The sequence below is a fragment of the Neoarius graeffei genome, chromosome 8, assembly GCF_027579695.1.
Source record: "Neoarius graeffei isolate fNeoGra1 chromosome 8, fNeoGra1.pri, whole genome shotgun sequence".
In the NCBI taxonomy this organism is placed as follows: Eukaryota; Metazoa; Chordata; class Actinopteri; order Siluriformes; family Ariidae; genus Neoarius; species Neoarius graeffei.
In genome coordinates this window covers 89,312,791-89,329,065 of record NC_083576.1, presented here as the reverse complement: position 1 = coordinate 89,329,065, position 16,275 = coordinate 89,312,791, and the positions used below count along the sequence as shown (strand labels likewise).

Genomic DNA, 16,275 nt, shown 5'->3' with positions numbered 1-16,275 from the left:
GTGACATCAGTGATCTTTTAAGCGGTAGTTTCACAGCCCGGATAGTAAACAATAAACATGGAGGACATGGTGTCGTTAGTGTTGCTGGTCTTGGTGCTGTGGCTTGTTGTCACCGACAATGCCAACAGATACTGGCAAGAGCGTATAGATGAGACGAGGTGCATAAGGCTTCAGAAATTCTCGTAATTCGTAATTCTCCTTCTTCCGGGTTTACAGATCTCAGCGTGCTCGCGGGGCGTGTGAGGACACTCCTCCTCACCAATCAGTGCACAGGGGAGTGTCTGCTCACGCCCCCAGCCTCACTCAGCTCGGTTTGGCTCGCTTCAGCCCTACTCCAAAACCGTGCGAGTTTTGGGGGCTAAGCAGGGCTGAAGCGAGCTGAGTCGTGCTGTTTTAAGGTAGTCGAAACACGAGCCGTGTCGGGCTGAAGTGAGCTGAAGTGAGCTGAAAAAGGGTAGTGGAAAAGGGCCATATGTGCTACCGGTACGCTGCAATCAAGGCTTGAGGCAGATCCAAAGTACAGGGCAACCCACCACAGACGACTGCATGTCGGTCCGATGCCGCCTGCTCCCCACAGCTCAGAGACCGCAAGCATGCACTTCATGGAGCTGTAGGACTAAAATACGGTGCTTATTTGCTTTTGTTTAGTTTTGTATCCTGCACATCTCTCTTGCACTAGAGAATGTATAGGCAACTACTGTTTGTCTTTGACTGAATGCTGCCATTTTGTTTATTTTTTAACGTCTTGTACTTACTCTGATTTTGAAAATAAAGCTCTTGTTTGATACAACGTTCCTTGCAAATTTTCCTTCCTCAATAAATGTGTGTCATTGATAGGATAACAATGACATGAATATACAGCATCATAGCTAATCATAACCACAACAGATATATATATATATGTATGTGTATGTATGTATGTGTATGTATGTATGTGTGTGTATGTATGTGTGTGTATATATGTGTGTGTATATGTGTATGTATGTGTATGTATGTATATGTGTATGTATGTATATGTGTATGTATGTATATGTATGTATATGTGTATGTATGTGTATGTATGTGTATGTATATGTATGTGTATGTATATGTGTGTGTATGTATGTGTGTGTGTATGTATGTGTATGTGTGTGTATGTGTGTGTATGTGTATGTGTGTATATGTGTATGTGTGTGTGTATATATGTATGTTGTGGTTATGATGACCCAGGGTAACCAATAGCCTAGGCCTAGTGGCATCTGCCAACCAATCACGAGTGATTTCTTTGGTTTAAAAGTAGTGTTTTCATCCAATACTGAGTGAGGAAATTCGAGGCAAGCCAGGCAATTCTCGGACCATGCGCGGTTTCGCTGCTATTCATATGCAAATAGGCTACCCATTGATGCAGCAGTTTCGCTGCTATTCATATGCAAATAGGCTACCCCGTGAGTAGAGGGGGGCCGGAGGATTTTGCTATCTGGGGTGAGTGCTCCCAAGTGCTACCTGGTGGTCGTTTGGGTACATTGCAGCTCAGTTCAAAACAGATGCGGTACGTACCGCGTCGATACCGCGTGCTTGCCGCGTCAATGCGGGCACATTGGCCTGCCACCGACGGTAGCTCTCCTGTGTCTCCTGCCGAGCCCCCTGATCTCACCGAGTTATCTCAAGTTCCCACAGAGTACTGGGATCTCAAGGAGGTATTCAGCAAGAGCAGGGCCGCCGTTCTTCCTCCGCACCGGGCCTACGACTGTGCCATCGACTTGCTCCCTGGGACTACCCCTCCTCGTGGCAGACTGTTTTCCCTCTCTCAGCCAGAACGCAAGGCTATGGAGGAATACCTCAAAGACGCCCTGGTCTCTGGGTTCATTCGACCCTCCACCTCACCTGCTGGTGCCGGCTTCTTCTTTGTCGGCAAGAAGGATGGGGGGCTTCGACCATGTATTGACTACAGGGGCCTGAACAAGATCACTGTGCGCAACTGATATCCCCTTCCGCTGATGTCCACTGCTTTCGACCTGCTCCAAGGCGCCACCGTCTTCACCAAGTTGGACCTACGGAACGCATACCACCTCATCCGTATCCGACAGGGAGACGAGTGGAAGACTGCCTTTAACACCCCGTCTGGGCACTACGAATATCAGGTGATGCCCTTTGGACTCACCAACGCACCAGCTGTTTTTCAGGCCCTAATCAACGACGTCTTAAGGGACATGATTAACCTGTACGTCTTTGTCTACCTCGATGACATCCTTATCTTTTCCAAGACCGTGCAGGAGCACCGCCACCATGTCCGCCAGGTTCTCCAGAGGCTGCTACAGAACAATCTGTTCGCCAAGGCCCAGAAATGCGAATTTCATGTTCCTGAGGTCTCCTTTCTGGGATTTATTGTACGGACAGGCCAACTCCAAATGGACCCTGCCAAGACCCTGGCCGTCCGGGACTGGCCTACTCCCAAGTCCGTTAAGGAGGTTCAGCGGTTCTTAGGATTCGCTAACTTCTACCGCAAGTTCATCAGGAACTTCAGTTCTGTGGCAGCACCCATGTCAGACCTCACCAAAGGGACAGGTGGATCTTATGGCTGGTCTCCTCAGGCAGAAAAGGCGTTCAAAGACCTCAAGGCCCGCTTCTGCACGGCACCCATTCTGGTCCTCCCGGACACCTCCCAACCATTCATCGTGGAGGTGGACGCCTCGGACAGTGGTGTCAGCGCGGTACTCTCTCAACGTTCGGAAGGAAAGCTGCACCCCTGCGCTTACTTCTCCCACCGCCTGAGTCCTGCGGAGTCCCGGTACGATGTGGGGGATCGAGAACTGCTAGCGGTCAAACTGGCCCTTGAGGAGTGGAGGCACTGGCTGGAGGGAGCGCAACATCCATTCCTGGTTTGGACTGACCACAAGAACCTGGAGTACCTCCAGCAAGCCAAGAGACTGAACCCTCGACAGGCTAGGTGGGCCCTGTTTTTCAGTCGGTTTGACTTCACCCTCTCGTACTGTCCCGGCTCCAAGAACACCAAACCTGACGCACTGTCCAGGCTGTTCTCTGCCACTAACAGGGAGAATGAAGTCGGGCCTATTATCCCGGTGTCCCGGATTGTGGCCCCTGTCCGCTGGGGTATTGAGGAGGCTGTTCGACGAGCCCAACGCCAGGACCCCGGTCCTGGGACGGGGCCACCGGGCCTCTTGTACGTCCCACATCAAGCCCGGGCCAAGGTTCTCCAGTGGGGTCACTCTTCCCCTCTCACCGCCCACCTGGGAGCTCGGAGGACCCTGGACTTCCTGAAAAGACGCTTCTGGTGGCCTAACATGGAGCAGGAAGTAAGGTCATTTGTCCTGTCCTGTGAGGTTTGCACCAGAACCAAGAACCCACGACAGCGTCCCCAGGGTCTCCTGCATCCTCTGACCATTCCCCGGCGTCCCTGGTCCCACGTGGCAGTCGACTTCATCACGGGTCTCCCTGAGTCACAAGGTAACATGGTCATTTTGGTCATTGTTGACAGATTCTCCAAGGCCTGCCGCTTCATACCTCTGTGCAAACTCCCCTCTGCTCTTGAAACAGCGAAACTTATATTTAATCATGTCTTCCGAGTCTTTGGTCTTCCACAGGACATCGTCTCAGACCGAGGGCCCCAGTTCTCCTCCCGAGTGTGGCACGGGTTCTGCAAGGTCATCGGAGCCACTGCCAGCCTCTCCTCTGGGTTTCACCCACAGTCCAATGGTCAGACGGAGAGGCTCAACCAGGACCTGGAAACCACCCTGCGAGGCCTGGCTATGGATAACCCGACATCGTGGAGCACCTGGCTGCCATGGGCAGAGTACGCCCACAACACCATGCAGTCATCGGCCACCAAGCTGTCGCCATTCCAGTGCCAATTCGGGTTCCAGCCACCTCTGTTCCCGGACCAGGAGGAGGACGCGGGGGTGCCCTCGGTCAACCAATATGTGAGACGGTGTCGCAAGACCTGGAGCAAGGTCAGGAAGACCCTCATACAGACCTCCAGAACCAACCAGACTCAGGCCAACCGCCACAGAAGACCTGCACACACTTTCCGCCCTGGGCAGCGGGTTTGGCTGTCCACTAAGGAACTTCCGCTGCGGGTGGAGAACCGCAAGCTTGCTCCTCGCTACATTGGCCCCTTCAAGGTGGTGCGCAGGGTGAACCCTGTCTCCTACCGGCTTCAGTTGCCCCGGAATCTGAGGATCAACCCCACTTTCCATGTTTCCCTGTTGCGGCTTGTACTGACGTCTACGTATGCCCCTGCCCCTAGGAACCCCCCACCCCCCCGCATCTTCCAGGGGCAGACTGTGTTCACTGTGCATCGCCTGCTTGACTCCCGCCGGGTCCGCGGCGGGTTGCAATATCTGGTGGACTGGGAGGGCTATGGTCCTGAGGAGCGCTGCTGGGTTCCTGCTCGGGATGTCCTGGATAAAGAACTGTGTCGGGACTTCCATTTGGCCCATCCGGATCGCCCTGGGAACGTCAGGAGACGCTCCTAGAGGGGGGGGGGGTCCTGTTAGGACTTGGACTGTTTTGGCCTCTAGAGGCCGCTGTTATTTCCTTTTCATGTCATATTTATTTTGGCCTCTAGAGGCCGCCACTGTTCCTGTGTTTTGTGTTTTTTTTTGTTAATTGCCTGTTAGTCCTAATTATCTTCACCTGTGTCCTTAATTAGTTTGTGTATTTATACCCCTGAGTTCAGTCCTCTTGTCACAGAGTCTTTGTGCTGTTATGTTTATCTCCAGTTTCCTTTGTACTGTGTTTTATGGATCTTCTGAGCGTTTGCATTTTTGCCTTTTTCTTTTTGAATTATACTCTTTGTTTTTGTTTTTTTTGTTTTGCCCTGGATTGTATATAGTGTACATAGTATAAATAAACCTTTTGTTACTTTTTCTACTTCCGCCTCACGCCTCTGCATTTTAGTCATTCCCCTGGTGGCCTAGTGGGGGTTTGCTGGATCATCACACCAACGAACCAGGTTCGAATCCCAGCAAAACCCTAACAGTTTGCATGTTCTCCCTGTGTCTGTGTGGGTTTCCTCTGGGTGCTCTGGTTTCCCCCATAGTCCAATGACATGCAGGTTAGGATAATTGGTGGCTCTGAATTGACTGTAGGTGTGAATGGTTGTTAGTCTCTGTGTGTCAGCCCTGCAATGATATGGGTGAGAGGTGGACCCCACTTCTTGCCCATAGTTAGCTGGGATAGGCTCCAGCTAACCCATGACCCTGCACAGGATAAGTGGCTATAGATAATGGATGGATTTATTACACACCAACATTATTTAAAAAGTGTAGTGGAAATGTGGGTGTGGTTAACTTATTATGGTACACAGTACGTGCAGCACAAATTGGGCAGTGAGTGCAGATTGGGTACCCACAGGGTGAAAGCACTTCATGCATGAATTTTTCTGAGAAGCTGTTGAGATGAGAGCACATTCTGTGTGTGTGTGTGTGTGTGTGTGTGTTTCAGTATTACTATGGACACTGTTTAGTCATTGCTTTTCTCAACCATAAACACACCACTGAGTGAATCGCCTGATTTGTTTTCATCTTTGTGATAAAAAGGGTGGGCATTTCTGTTTTTCATGTCTTGTGATCATGCATTGCATAATAAGTGTGATTTCCCTCACTGCGTGCACTGTAGGCCGATTCTGCAACTGCTTTAGGTTCACATTAATTAAAGAAAATCTGAAAATCTCTGGTATGGGTCCATAGTTTGGATTTATAGACTCTTAAATTGTAGGCTATCCGAAACATGCTTGAGACCCATGAAAGTAAATATATATATATATATACTGTATGTTATTTACCAGCTGTGAGGTCCATATTGTGAAATACCGTGACCGAGGTCTTGAAAGTACTGAGCGAGGCCCTCTGGGTCGAGGTCAGTATTCAAGGCCAAAGTCATGGTATTTCACCATACGGACCGATCTTAAGCTGGTAAATAATATAGTTATTTTTTTCTTTACCAAATTCTAATAAAACAAGAGCGCCCGAAAGGGAAAACCAAGCCGAGCCACCATTTTGAATCCTCATTCACAGCTGTAATGCAAATGGCTTCCTCCTCGGTATACAAGTGCACTTCCATGGCAGGAAAAAAACTGCATTTTGCCACGTATGTAGTCCCCTATTTATACAAAATTGAGTCATTCAGGATTCAGCCATGTTTTTGCTCGGCGTTAGCAACAGTTACAGGTTTTTAGCTTTCTCCTGAAATGTTTTATTTTATTTCTTCTTCCTCAGGGTAGTAAAACTCGCTTTCGCTGTGAAGATTGTCGTTATCGCTATCCATGATGTAAAATTAATGCTATTCCCCTGAGAAATGTGAAATGTTGACAAAAATTGCTACTATGTTTGTTGTTGTTGTGAACGAGTGAGTCGCCAGAGGTCCGTAACCGAGGTCCATAACTGGGGTCCGTATCGTAGGATATGAACCCGCTCGCCAGCCAATCAGAGTGCAGGATTTGATGGAAACCAGACTGCGAAAAAAATAAATTAAATTATTTACCATATATGTCACTTGTCTTATTTCTCTTTTATACCATCACTCCTTTTACTCCTTTATTTTCTCACTCTTCTCCTCCCTGTCCAATCTTTAACAATAAATAGTACACTATTAGATAAAATCCTTATTCCTATTGCTTGCTTGAATTTTGTTTGTTCAAATTTATCTCAAAACATTGATGAGAATATTAATTTTTCAGGAACAGTGGTATTTTTTGGAATAGGCAAGGGATACATTTAAGGATTTACATGGCTTTCAGGAAACAACTTAATGAACATTCGAGGAGGTCATGCTAGAGATCATAGCCATCACTGACAAACATTTCTAATGTTATAGCAAATTGAGTTATATTGGTTACGTTACAAAAAATAGAATTTTAACCCACTGGCAGAAAAACTACTGCCAAAACGGTGCCATGAACAGCGCCAGATACAGCCTATACCATTTGAATATACTTCCCACTGACGGAATTGATCTATATTCTAAAAAAACGTAAGATTACAATTATCTGATCCTTATAACCTCCCTGGTATCCTTTTTAAATCCATTGAGGATACAAATGATTCCCGATCTCCCATAGCCTAAATTGTAGCCATAGCTGAATTGATGACCTCGCCTAAACGAGTAGCCTCAATTAAAATGTGTAGTCTGCTACACAAATTACTGACACTTTGGTAACATTACCATAAGCTTTCCATAGCCAGCAACTCTGTGGAATAACACACCAATCTGTGTGTGAGTTCGCTAGTGCCGTCAAACTGTTACAATTTAACTTCAGTGTGATTTCTGTTACAGCAACGCTACATCTAGCAACAACTTCAGCGGACTGACTGGCGCTGCACTGAGCTTCTCCTGCTAGCGTTGGCCGCAGTAGGCTACGGTTTGTTCGATCAACTGCTACATCTCAATTGTTATGTCATATACAACAACACAAAATGTAGCTTACACATTTCAAGGCTAAATAACATAGATGACAAACGATGTCTACGTGGCAGTGGGGGCGTGGTCAAGGCCAGGTTTGTGAATGGAGAGTGAAGCCGGGGAAGGTGACTGGCAAAGTGGAAGCACATGTTGTGAATCAATATGCTGTTTGTGTGTGTTTGTGTGCAGTGAGAGGGAGCAGATAAAAGGGGAGAGGAGCAGAAAATGGCGATCGCTTCCCCTGGCTGAAATCACGCCGGTGTGCTGGGACACTGAAAATCTGTGAAGTCTGCTGAAAAGTGTGTTTTGTTTGATTCCTGGTTTCGAAATAAAAACCGAAAGTGAACTTGATCCTGCTTGCCCGTGTTTCAGTGCCCACGGTAACAGGGACACATTACAGTCACTTAGGCCTACAAAAAAAGACGATGGTTCACCTGTCCAGGAGCGGATGAAGCGCTATATCAAAGCTGAATGAATGACTTTAGTTTAGGCAAAGATTCTAGCGCTCCACTAAAAAGTTGTTCCTCGGCTCCACCAATCAAAATACTGGAATGGCTACTGCCAGAGGTGTTCTAGAGCAGGGGTTCTCAAGCTTTTCTACTGTAAGGCCCACTTATTAATACTTTTAAAGAGTTGGGGCCCATTAAAAAAGATCCCCAATTATTTTGGCTCATGTATTCTATTAGAACCTCATAACCTACTGTAAAGTGTATTAATGGGATGCAACATCACTCCCTGTTACAGATGGGATCCCAGGAATTAATTAAGTGCAATAAAAACAAACTGCGTTTAATTGTAGGTATTGTATTTAAAACTGTATAGATGTGCCAGAAGCCAAACCATGCATGCAGGGCATTCTCAGCCAAAAGGGATTAATGATCCAAAAGTGGAGTCTGGTCCATTCACACAAGAATGTATTGCCATGTTTGTGTTCAGCAAACAAGCAAGTTATTAAAACCAAAATGTGGATAAAGAAACCACTCAATGGGATTAGATCCTTACACGCTAACAAAGAAGAATTTTTCCTACGAGTTGGAAAATGATCCATCTGTTGAGTTCCCCGACATCTCAAACTACCTGGTGCTGTACACACAGATGAAAACCTGGAAGAGCATGGAGGCATACAACTTTTTATATGTGGCTGGGTTAAAGATCTGGGAATCAGGACACTACAAGAAAGATGGCAGTAGACGGATCTACTGTAAGTGCACAAAGAGTGTTTTTTAGCAGGCGTGTTATTTAACAAAACGAAAGCAAAACAGAAAGCAGAATCATAAAGCAGAGTATTTAAACAGCGGTAAAAACATGGATAGAAACAAATGTGATAATGATAATACTTTGCAAAGCTTCTGTGAAAACAGCATCTGTATCTGCTCGTGCTGATTGCGCTCAAATCAGTATTAGGTGTTTCCAATAAAGAACGGGTCCCAACCGCACGCACAATGCTCTCTGTGAACAAGCGCGGCCACTCGAGCTGCGCCAGACTCAAGTGCGCAAAACCGGGACAGTCAAGTGTTCACGTGCTATGTAACCACAACTTTTAGCTCATGTGTATATCGCCATGCATCGCCACCAAAATGCCTCATTTTCATCAACAACCCATCGCAGAGCACCGCGAGCTGTAGTGTGACCGTTGCTTAATGAGGTGGATGTGAGGTCGGATGCAACCCAGCAAATGTACCGTACTCTCAGTAAAAATTAGCTTCAACGAACAAAAAATTTGCAGCCCACTAGATGGCGCTTCATGGCCCACTAATGGGTCGCCGCGCAGTGGTTGAGAAAAACTGTTCTAGAACATCTCTGCTATCCGTCTTAGGTGGGGTTTACATTAGACCGTATCAGCGGATCATCAGATTAATGTTTTTAAAACGATTAGTGTGCACACAGCAACGCCAATACACGGATACACTCGGCTCCGCAGGCATCCTGCGCTCCAAATCACTCCGCCCTGAACAGCGAGTGCCCTCTAGAGGGTGCGCACTCCGGCCCTGCGCAGCTCACAGAGCGCGCGAGTAAAGTGCACAAGCAGTGATTCGGGACTGAGCCGCTGTGCGTGTGATCCCAGCGCATATCACTTACCACTTGCAAGTGAAAGGATGGCAAGCTTTTCATACTTTTATACTCTTTAATGAAAGGTGATACAAGGAGGAAGTCCGCGCCGTTTTTCAGCAGTCGCGTCACATGACCAACGCCAGCGAATCAGGAAGGTGGATGTCACAGTGACGTTGTCCAATGATGACGCCAGCTAGAGCTCAGCACAGCGTATCCGCGTATCTCAATGTTTACACAGCACCGGAGCTGACACGATCTGGATTGAATACGTGGACGCTGGCGGATTCCCGTTTCCCGGCGTTTCCAGGCGGTTTAATGTAAACGGACAGTGCATCCGCGAAGAAAACGAGACAGATACGGTCTAATGTAAACTTGGCCTTAAAGTGATCCACAAAACAATACGCGAGGTGCCTGCTGAAATCTGGTAGATGTTTCGGTCTGTGTTTTTTTGTTTATATATAAAAATATATAGGGACTGAAAAAGCCAAAAAAAAAAATCCTGACTGTATGTTTAGGTTACTGTGAAATGAGCGAGCACAGGGAAAACATTTAGTTAATTATTGAGCTTATTATTTTCTCAATCTTTATTGTGAACAGTTGTTTATTTAATTAAAAAACATGCTTGGTATAAAAATATTATTGTACAAAAGTGTAAAATACTTTCAATTATTAATTACCACATTATCTATGTAATGCTTAACAACGAAATGATATATTAACATTTTAACACTATATTTCATAGATTTTTGGTTAAAAATGAACCCCGTGTGACCTCATCGACTGGATTTCACAACTCTTAATGCCTTTTGCAACTACTAATGCTGAAATCAAGGCTGCACACTGCAAAGACGCTCTAATCAAAGTTTCTCTTCAGAATCCTTCTTCTGAGTGAGTTCGGGAAAACCACATACAGAGACAAGGTTCATTACTGAAGTGTGTGTTTAAACTCGCCCTTTAGCCTTAACCTGCAACATTATCGGGAAACTCACCGCAGATCTTCGCACCTGCTGAGAACATGAAGATGAATCGTGTGGTTTTGGTCCTGGGCTTCGTCCTGATCATGGGGCTCTACTCAGATGCTGGTGAGTTTAATACACACAGTTTATGTAGCTGTACAACAATAGTTGTGTGTGAAGTAGAAGTAAATATGTACAGTATAAACCACACACACACACACACACACATGCAGAAACACACACACACACTTTTTATTTGGTATTAACTGATGTATAAAACTTATTAATGTTCCACCTTCAGAGTGACTTATAGAGGATATGGACTTGATAAGTGGTTACTCAGTGTATATACTGTAAAGCAACAATGATTACAGTTGTCCTACCTGTGAAATAAAAATGTGTTCTACACGGGAACAATGCGTAACACGTAATATGCAATGTGTCTAAAAACAGATCAGAGCTTCCTGGATTATTATTATTATTATTAGTAGTAGTAGTAGTAGTAGTAGTAGTAGTGAGATCATATCAAAACATTTCATTAACTGAAGATCTGAAAGATGAATAATTTTATATGACATTTATGCACATTTATTTTATTATGAGTTTCTATTTGACTAAATCACCTCATCTGTGTCTCACTCAGTTGAAGCTTCTCAAGACCCCAAAGAATGCTGTTTTGAGTTTTTCACTGGCAAAATTCCTCCTGAAAAGATCCTGAAGGTTAAAAAGACAGACCCACGCTGTCCACAGCAAGGCTTCATGTGAGTATCTGACAATTACACAAGGATTATTGTTTAATTCCAGGATTTTAATTTAAAAATGGGAATTAAATCCATTTCTAAATGAGATGAGAGTAGATTGAGATTGTATTGATGTGTGTGTTGATGTGTGTGTTTCAGTGTTACTACTACTAAGCTCCACAGACTGTGTGTTCATACAGTTGCCATCGAATGAAAAGCTTAAAGCATCTTACTGCTGCAACTGAGATGCAACACACACCATTTATTATGATGCTTATGGATGCTACTGATGCTTAATGTAATGCAGACTCAAATAAATGTATCACGCATCACTGAGTGAACTGCATGATTCATTAATATGCACAGTATAAAATACACACACACGCACACACTTTATTAAGTATTAACTGATGTTGAACGATGGGTCGGTCTGGTTCTGTGTGGACTATAGAAAGGAGCAGACTGTGTGTTCATGAAGTTCAGGAGCATGAGTTTAATACACACATTTTATGTTGCTGCACAAAATTAATTGTACATGATGTATAAGTAAATATGTCGAGTATAGACTACACACACGCACACCCTTTATAAGGTATTAACTTATGTATAATAGTTATTTACGTTCTACCTTCAGAGTGACTTATAGAGGATATGGACTTGATAAGTGGTTACTCAGTGTATATACTGTAAAGCAACAATTATTACAGTTGTCCTACCTGTGAAATAAAAACGTGTTCTACACGGGAACAATGTGGAGAGTAGCACGTAACGTAATGTGTCTCAGGAAAAAAACCCAAAAAAAAAACATCTGAGTTTCCTGGATGAATAATAATAATAAGTTGTATTATTATTCTCATCTCATTATCTGTAGCCACTTTATCCTGCTCTACAGGGTTGCAGGCGAGCTGGAGCCTATCCCAGCTGACTATGGGTGAAAGGCAGTGGACGCTCTGGACAAGTCGCCAGGTCATCACAGGGCCGACACATAGACACAGACAACCATTCACACTCACATTCACACCTACGGTCAATTTAGAGTCACCAGTTAACCTAACCTGCATGTCTTTGGACTAATGGGGAAACCGGAGCACCCGGAGGAAACCCACGCAGACACGGGGAGAACATGCAAACTCTTCACAGAAAGGCCCTCGCTGGCCACGGGGCTCAAACCCGGACCTTCTTGCTGTGAGGCGACAGCGCTAACCACTACACCACCGTGCTGCCCTGTATTATTATTATTATATTTGTATTAATAGTAATAGTAGTAGTAGTGTTGTTGTGTCCAAGCTGGTGGCATGCCAGTAGCATGCAACGCCCTCTCCTGATCCAAAATGGTGCTTTTTTTTGTGTCATTTTGTTCCTCTGCTCGACCCTGAACAGCACAAGGACATCAGATCAACTGGTGTTCATGTCCACCATTGCCAGACACTCCTTCAATACAGATACCATGCAGAAAACATCATAAAACATGATCTGCTGGAGAAGCTATGCGATCTTGCCCTGCTGCGAGGAACAGGCCTCCAGTCCTCGGCCTTGCCTGAGGCCACTGACATGGGGATGAGTCATCGGAAGCAGTGTGCAAGGAGACAGAAATGCAGCAAGCATGTGGGTGTCCATGCGAGGCTAACAGCTAACCCTAGCCAGCTGACTCTCCCATCCATTTTACTCTCCAAAGTTTGCTCCCTGGAAAATAAACTGGACTATATCCAGCTCCATCGGACACCCAGGGTGAGTTTAGAGACTGCTGCATCCTTGTTTTCATGGAGACATGGCTCAGCAACTGAGCTCCGGTCACCACCATTCAGCTGGATGGGCTAGCTTCATTCCGAGCTGACAGAGATGCAGCTCTATGTGGTAAGACTCGCGGAGGTGGCTTGTGTATTTACATCAACACAGAATGGTGCAGGAATTCAGTGCTAGTCTCTGGTTATTGCTCATCGCTAGTGGAGTTTGTGACTGTTAGATGTAGACGATAATATTCACCATAGGAATTCACTTCCACATTCGTAACCAAAGTTTACATTCCCCCCAGCGCTAATGCTAAGGAAGCACTCTGTGTACTGTATGGTGCAATCAGTGAACTGTAGAATGCTCGCCCTGATGGACTGTTTATTATCACTGGAGATTTCAACCATGCGAATCTCAGGTCAGTGCTCCCTAAATTTCATCAATATGTGGACTTTGTAATGAGAGGGGCAAACACACTGGATCTTGTTTACACAAACATACAAACATTCCCAGGGCAACTCCCCCCACCCCCACTTCAGCTAGAATCTGTGGCAGAGGGGGGAGGAAGGGCAGAACAGGGAGGGAGTTGAACCTCCTGACCGCCTGGTGAAAGAAACTGTCCTTGAGCCTGCTGGTTTTGGCCCGGAGACTCCGCAGTCTCCTCCCAGACGGCAGCAGGCTGAAGAGACTGTTTATGTATATAAACACATATGTTTACATACCATGGTATCAGAAAGTGTCAACTTTTGCACTGAAATGTAAGCTGTATTAATGTATTAATATGTTTAATATTTAAGGGGTAAGAGATGGCTCAGTCGTTATCTTCTAGATAATCTGTAGAGTTTGAGTAGAGGAAGTGGTGAGTTGAGGTGATGTGTGTAGATGTACGGGGGGAGGACACACACATGGTTGGTTTAAAATAAACCAGTACAACTCAACTCACCATCAGAAGCAAATTTGATGTTCAAGAGAGAAGAGATCAGATCTTCACACACCTGCTGAGAACATGAAGATGCGTCATGTGTTTTTGGTCGTGGTCTTCATCCTGATCATGGGGCTCTACTCAGATGCTTTCCATGAGTTTAATACACACATTTTATGTAGCTGGTCAACATTAGCTGGAGATGAAGTAGAAGTAAATATGTACAGTATAAACTACACACACACACACACACACACACACTTTTTATTTGTTATTAACTGATGTATAATACTTATTAATGTTCCACCTTCAGAGTGACTTATAGAGGATATGGACTTGATAAGTGGTTACTCAGTGTATATACTGTAAAGCAACAATGATTACAGTTGTTCTACCTGTGAAATAAAAATGTGTTCTACACGTGAACAATGTGGACAGTAACACATAACATGCAATGTGTCTAAAAACAGATCAGAGTTTCCTGGAATAATAATAATAATAATAATAATAATAATATCTATTATTATTATTATTAGTAGTAGTAGTAAGATCACATCAAAACTTGGTTCATTAACTGAAGATCTGAAAGGTTTATAATCTTTATATGACATTCTATTAACATTTATTTTATTATTATTTTCTATTTGACTAAAACATAATATGCATAAACACTTAAAATGTAACATGCGATGTGTCTAAAACACATCTGGGTTTCCTGTAATAATAATAATAATAATAATAATAATAATAATAATAATAATTGTTTTTAGTAGTAGTCGTAGTAAAATCACATCAAAACTTGTTTCATTAACTGAAGATCTGAAAGGTGAATAATCTTTATACGGCATTTTATTAACATTTATTTTATTATTTTCTATTTGACTAAAACACGTCATGTCTCACCCAGCTTTAGTTTTTGAACATAGCAGAGGGCCTACAAACTGCTGTTTCGAGTTTTTCACTGGTAAATGCAGACTGAGGAGAGGATGCAGAAATGCAGGGCATAGCCACAACAGTCCCATAGAGGGAGCTCTAACAGAACAAATGAAACTCCCAATACCTACCAAAACCAGCTCAAGGATTTTGCTGCCAATGGCAAGTGGGAAGAATCAACCTTGCTACAATAACACCTTGTCTAACTCACAGCATTCATACGCCACTAGAGAGTCGTTTATTTGTCTTTCTGCGGCCCATTTCTTAAACACGGAAAGCCAAAAATTTGTACTTTTTTGGTATTTTCATTTTCGCTTGCAGCTTTCAATTGGTTCATCATTTCTTCATCAAATATAGCGAAATGCGGCATTGCTGAGTCAGCAGAGTCAGCCATTTTTAACAAAATTCGCTAATTTTTGTAATCGTAACCAAGCAATGAACGAGCCAATAGCATTTCAGAAATATGGCCACGTGTAAGGAAACAAGCCCTCCTTGATTGATCAATCAGAATTGAGTAATTTGGCCCCATGTATTATAATCACAGTAACAACCTCCAAGTGTTTTGTGCAGACTTGCACAGTGTGGAGGAATTTTGGACCATTAGTTTCTACAGCAGGGCTTTTTCAGTTCAGCATCTAAAACTGGTTCAGACTGGATTCTGACATGGTGATTATAAAAATACATTTTCTTCTTTTTCAACCATTTTGTTGTTCATCTCTCTCTCTCTTTTTTTTGGTTCTATGTCTTGGTACATCACACACAATCATGAAAGTGATGGAGCGCGACACACACATTTCCCTGTTAACGTTCTTGATGTAATCTGAATTGAATTTCACTCGTTCAGTGATCACAAATTGTCCAGGCCCTGAAACAGCAAATCAGCCCTGAACCATGCAGGAATGTTATTTTACAGATACATGAACAATGTTAGCTAAAGTTGGAGAAAAATTGTAATTTTATTATTTTTAAAGTACACTGTAAAAAAAAAAAGTTACATCAACTTAAAAATTCAAGGCAACTTACTGCACAGGATTTTTGAGTTGATGTGACAACTAAGATTTTTAAGTTTTGAAGAAAGTTGTGCCAACTTGTACTTTTGGTCTCAGATAACTTTCAGGGATGAGAATTTTCCGCCGATCGGCAGATTTCCGACTTTTTCAGACCAAAATGATAGTTTTTGAGATCGATGTAAATCCATTGCGAATTTTTCGGGGGGGGGGGGGGGTATGGTTAATGATCTGGTGGGCTCCGGGTTAACAGACTCGAGTATTTTGACACGTCGTAATTAACATTCACTTTTGCCACAATGTTCGACTTATTTGCGGTAGAATTTTCGGGAAATCCCATCACATGCAGTGTATAAACACAAGTACACATGCTCTCCACGCGTGGCTTGCAATTGCCGTTCACCGACCGTACATGCTGTTTGACGATACGCATTGGTAACATCGGAAAGACACATGTATTCAGGCGGGATATTTTAGCATATTGACAATGGCAAAAGCCCGAGATAAGAAAGAAGAGGCTCGAGCGAGGGAGATTGATA

General features: G+C 44.1%; 1 protein-coding gene across 1 annotated transcript; it reads left to right on the top strand.

The window, feature by feature from the left end:
- Positions 1–10,455: 10,455 nt before the first annotated feature.
- LOC132890297 (C-C motif chemokine 14-like) lies at positions 10,456–11,360 on the top strand. Its single transcript, XM_060927107.1, has 3 exons — positions 10,456–10,532; positions 11,050–11,167; positions 11,306–11,360. The coding sequence occupies exons 1-3, from the start codon at positions 10,466–10,468 to the stop codon at positions 11,358–11,360; spliced, it is 240 nt and encodes a 79-aa protein (XP_060783090.1). The 5' UTR covers positions 10,456–10,465.
- Positions 11,361–16,275: the final 4,915 nt, after the last annotated feature.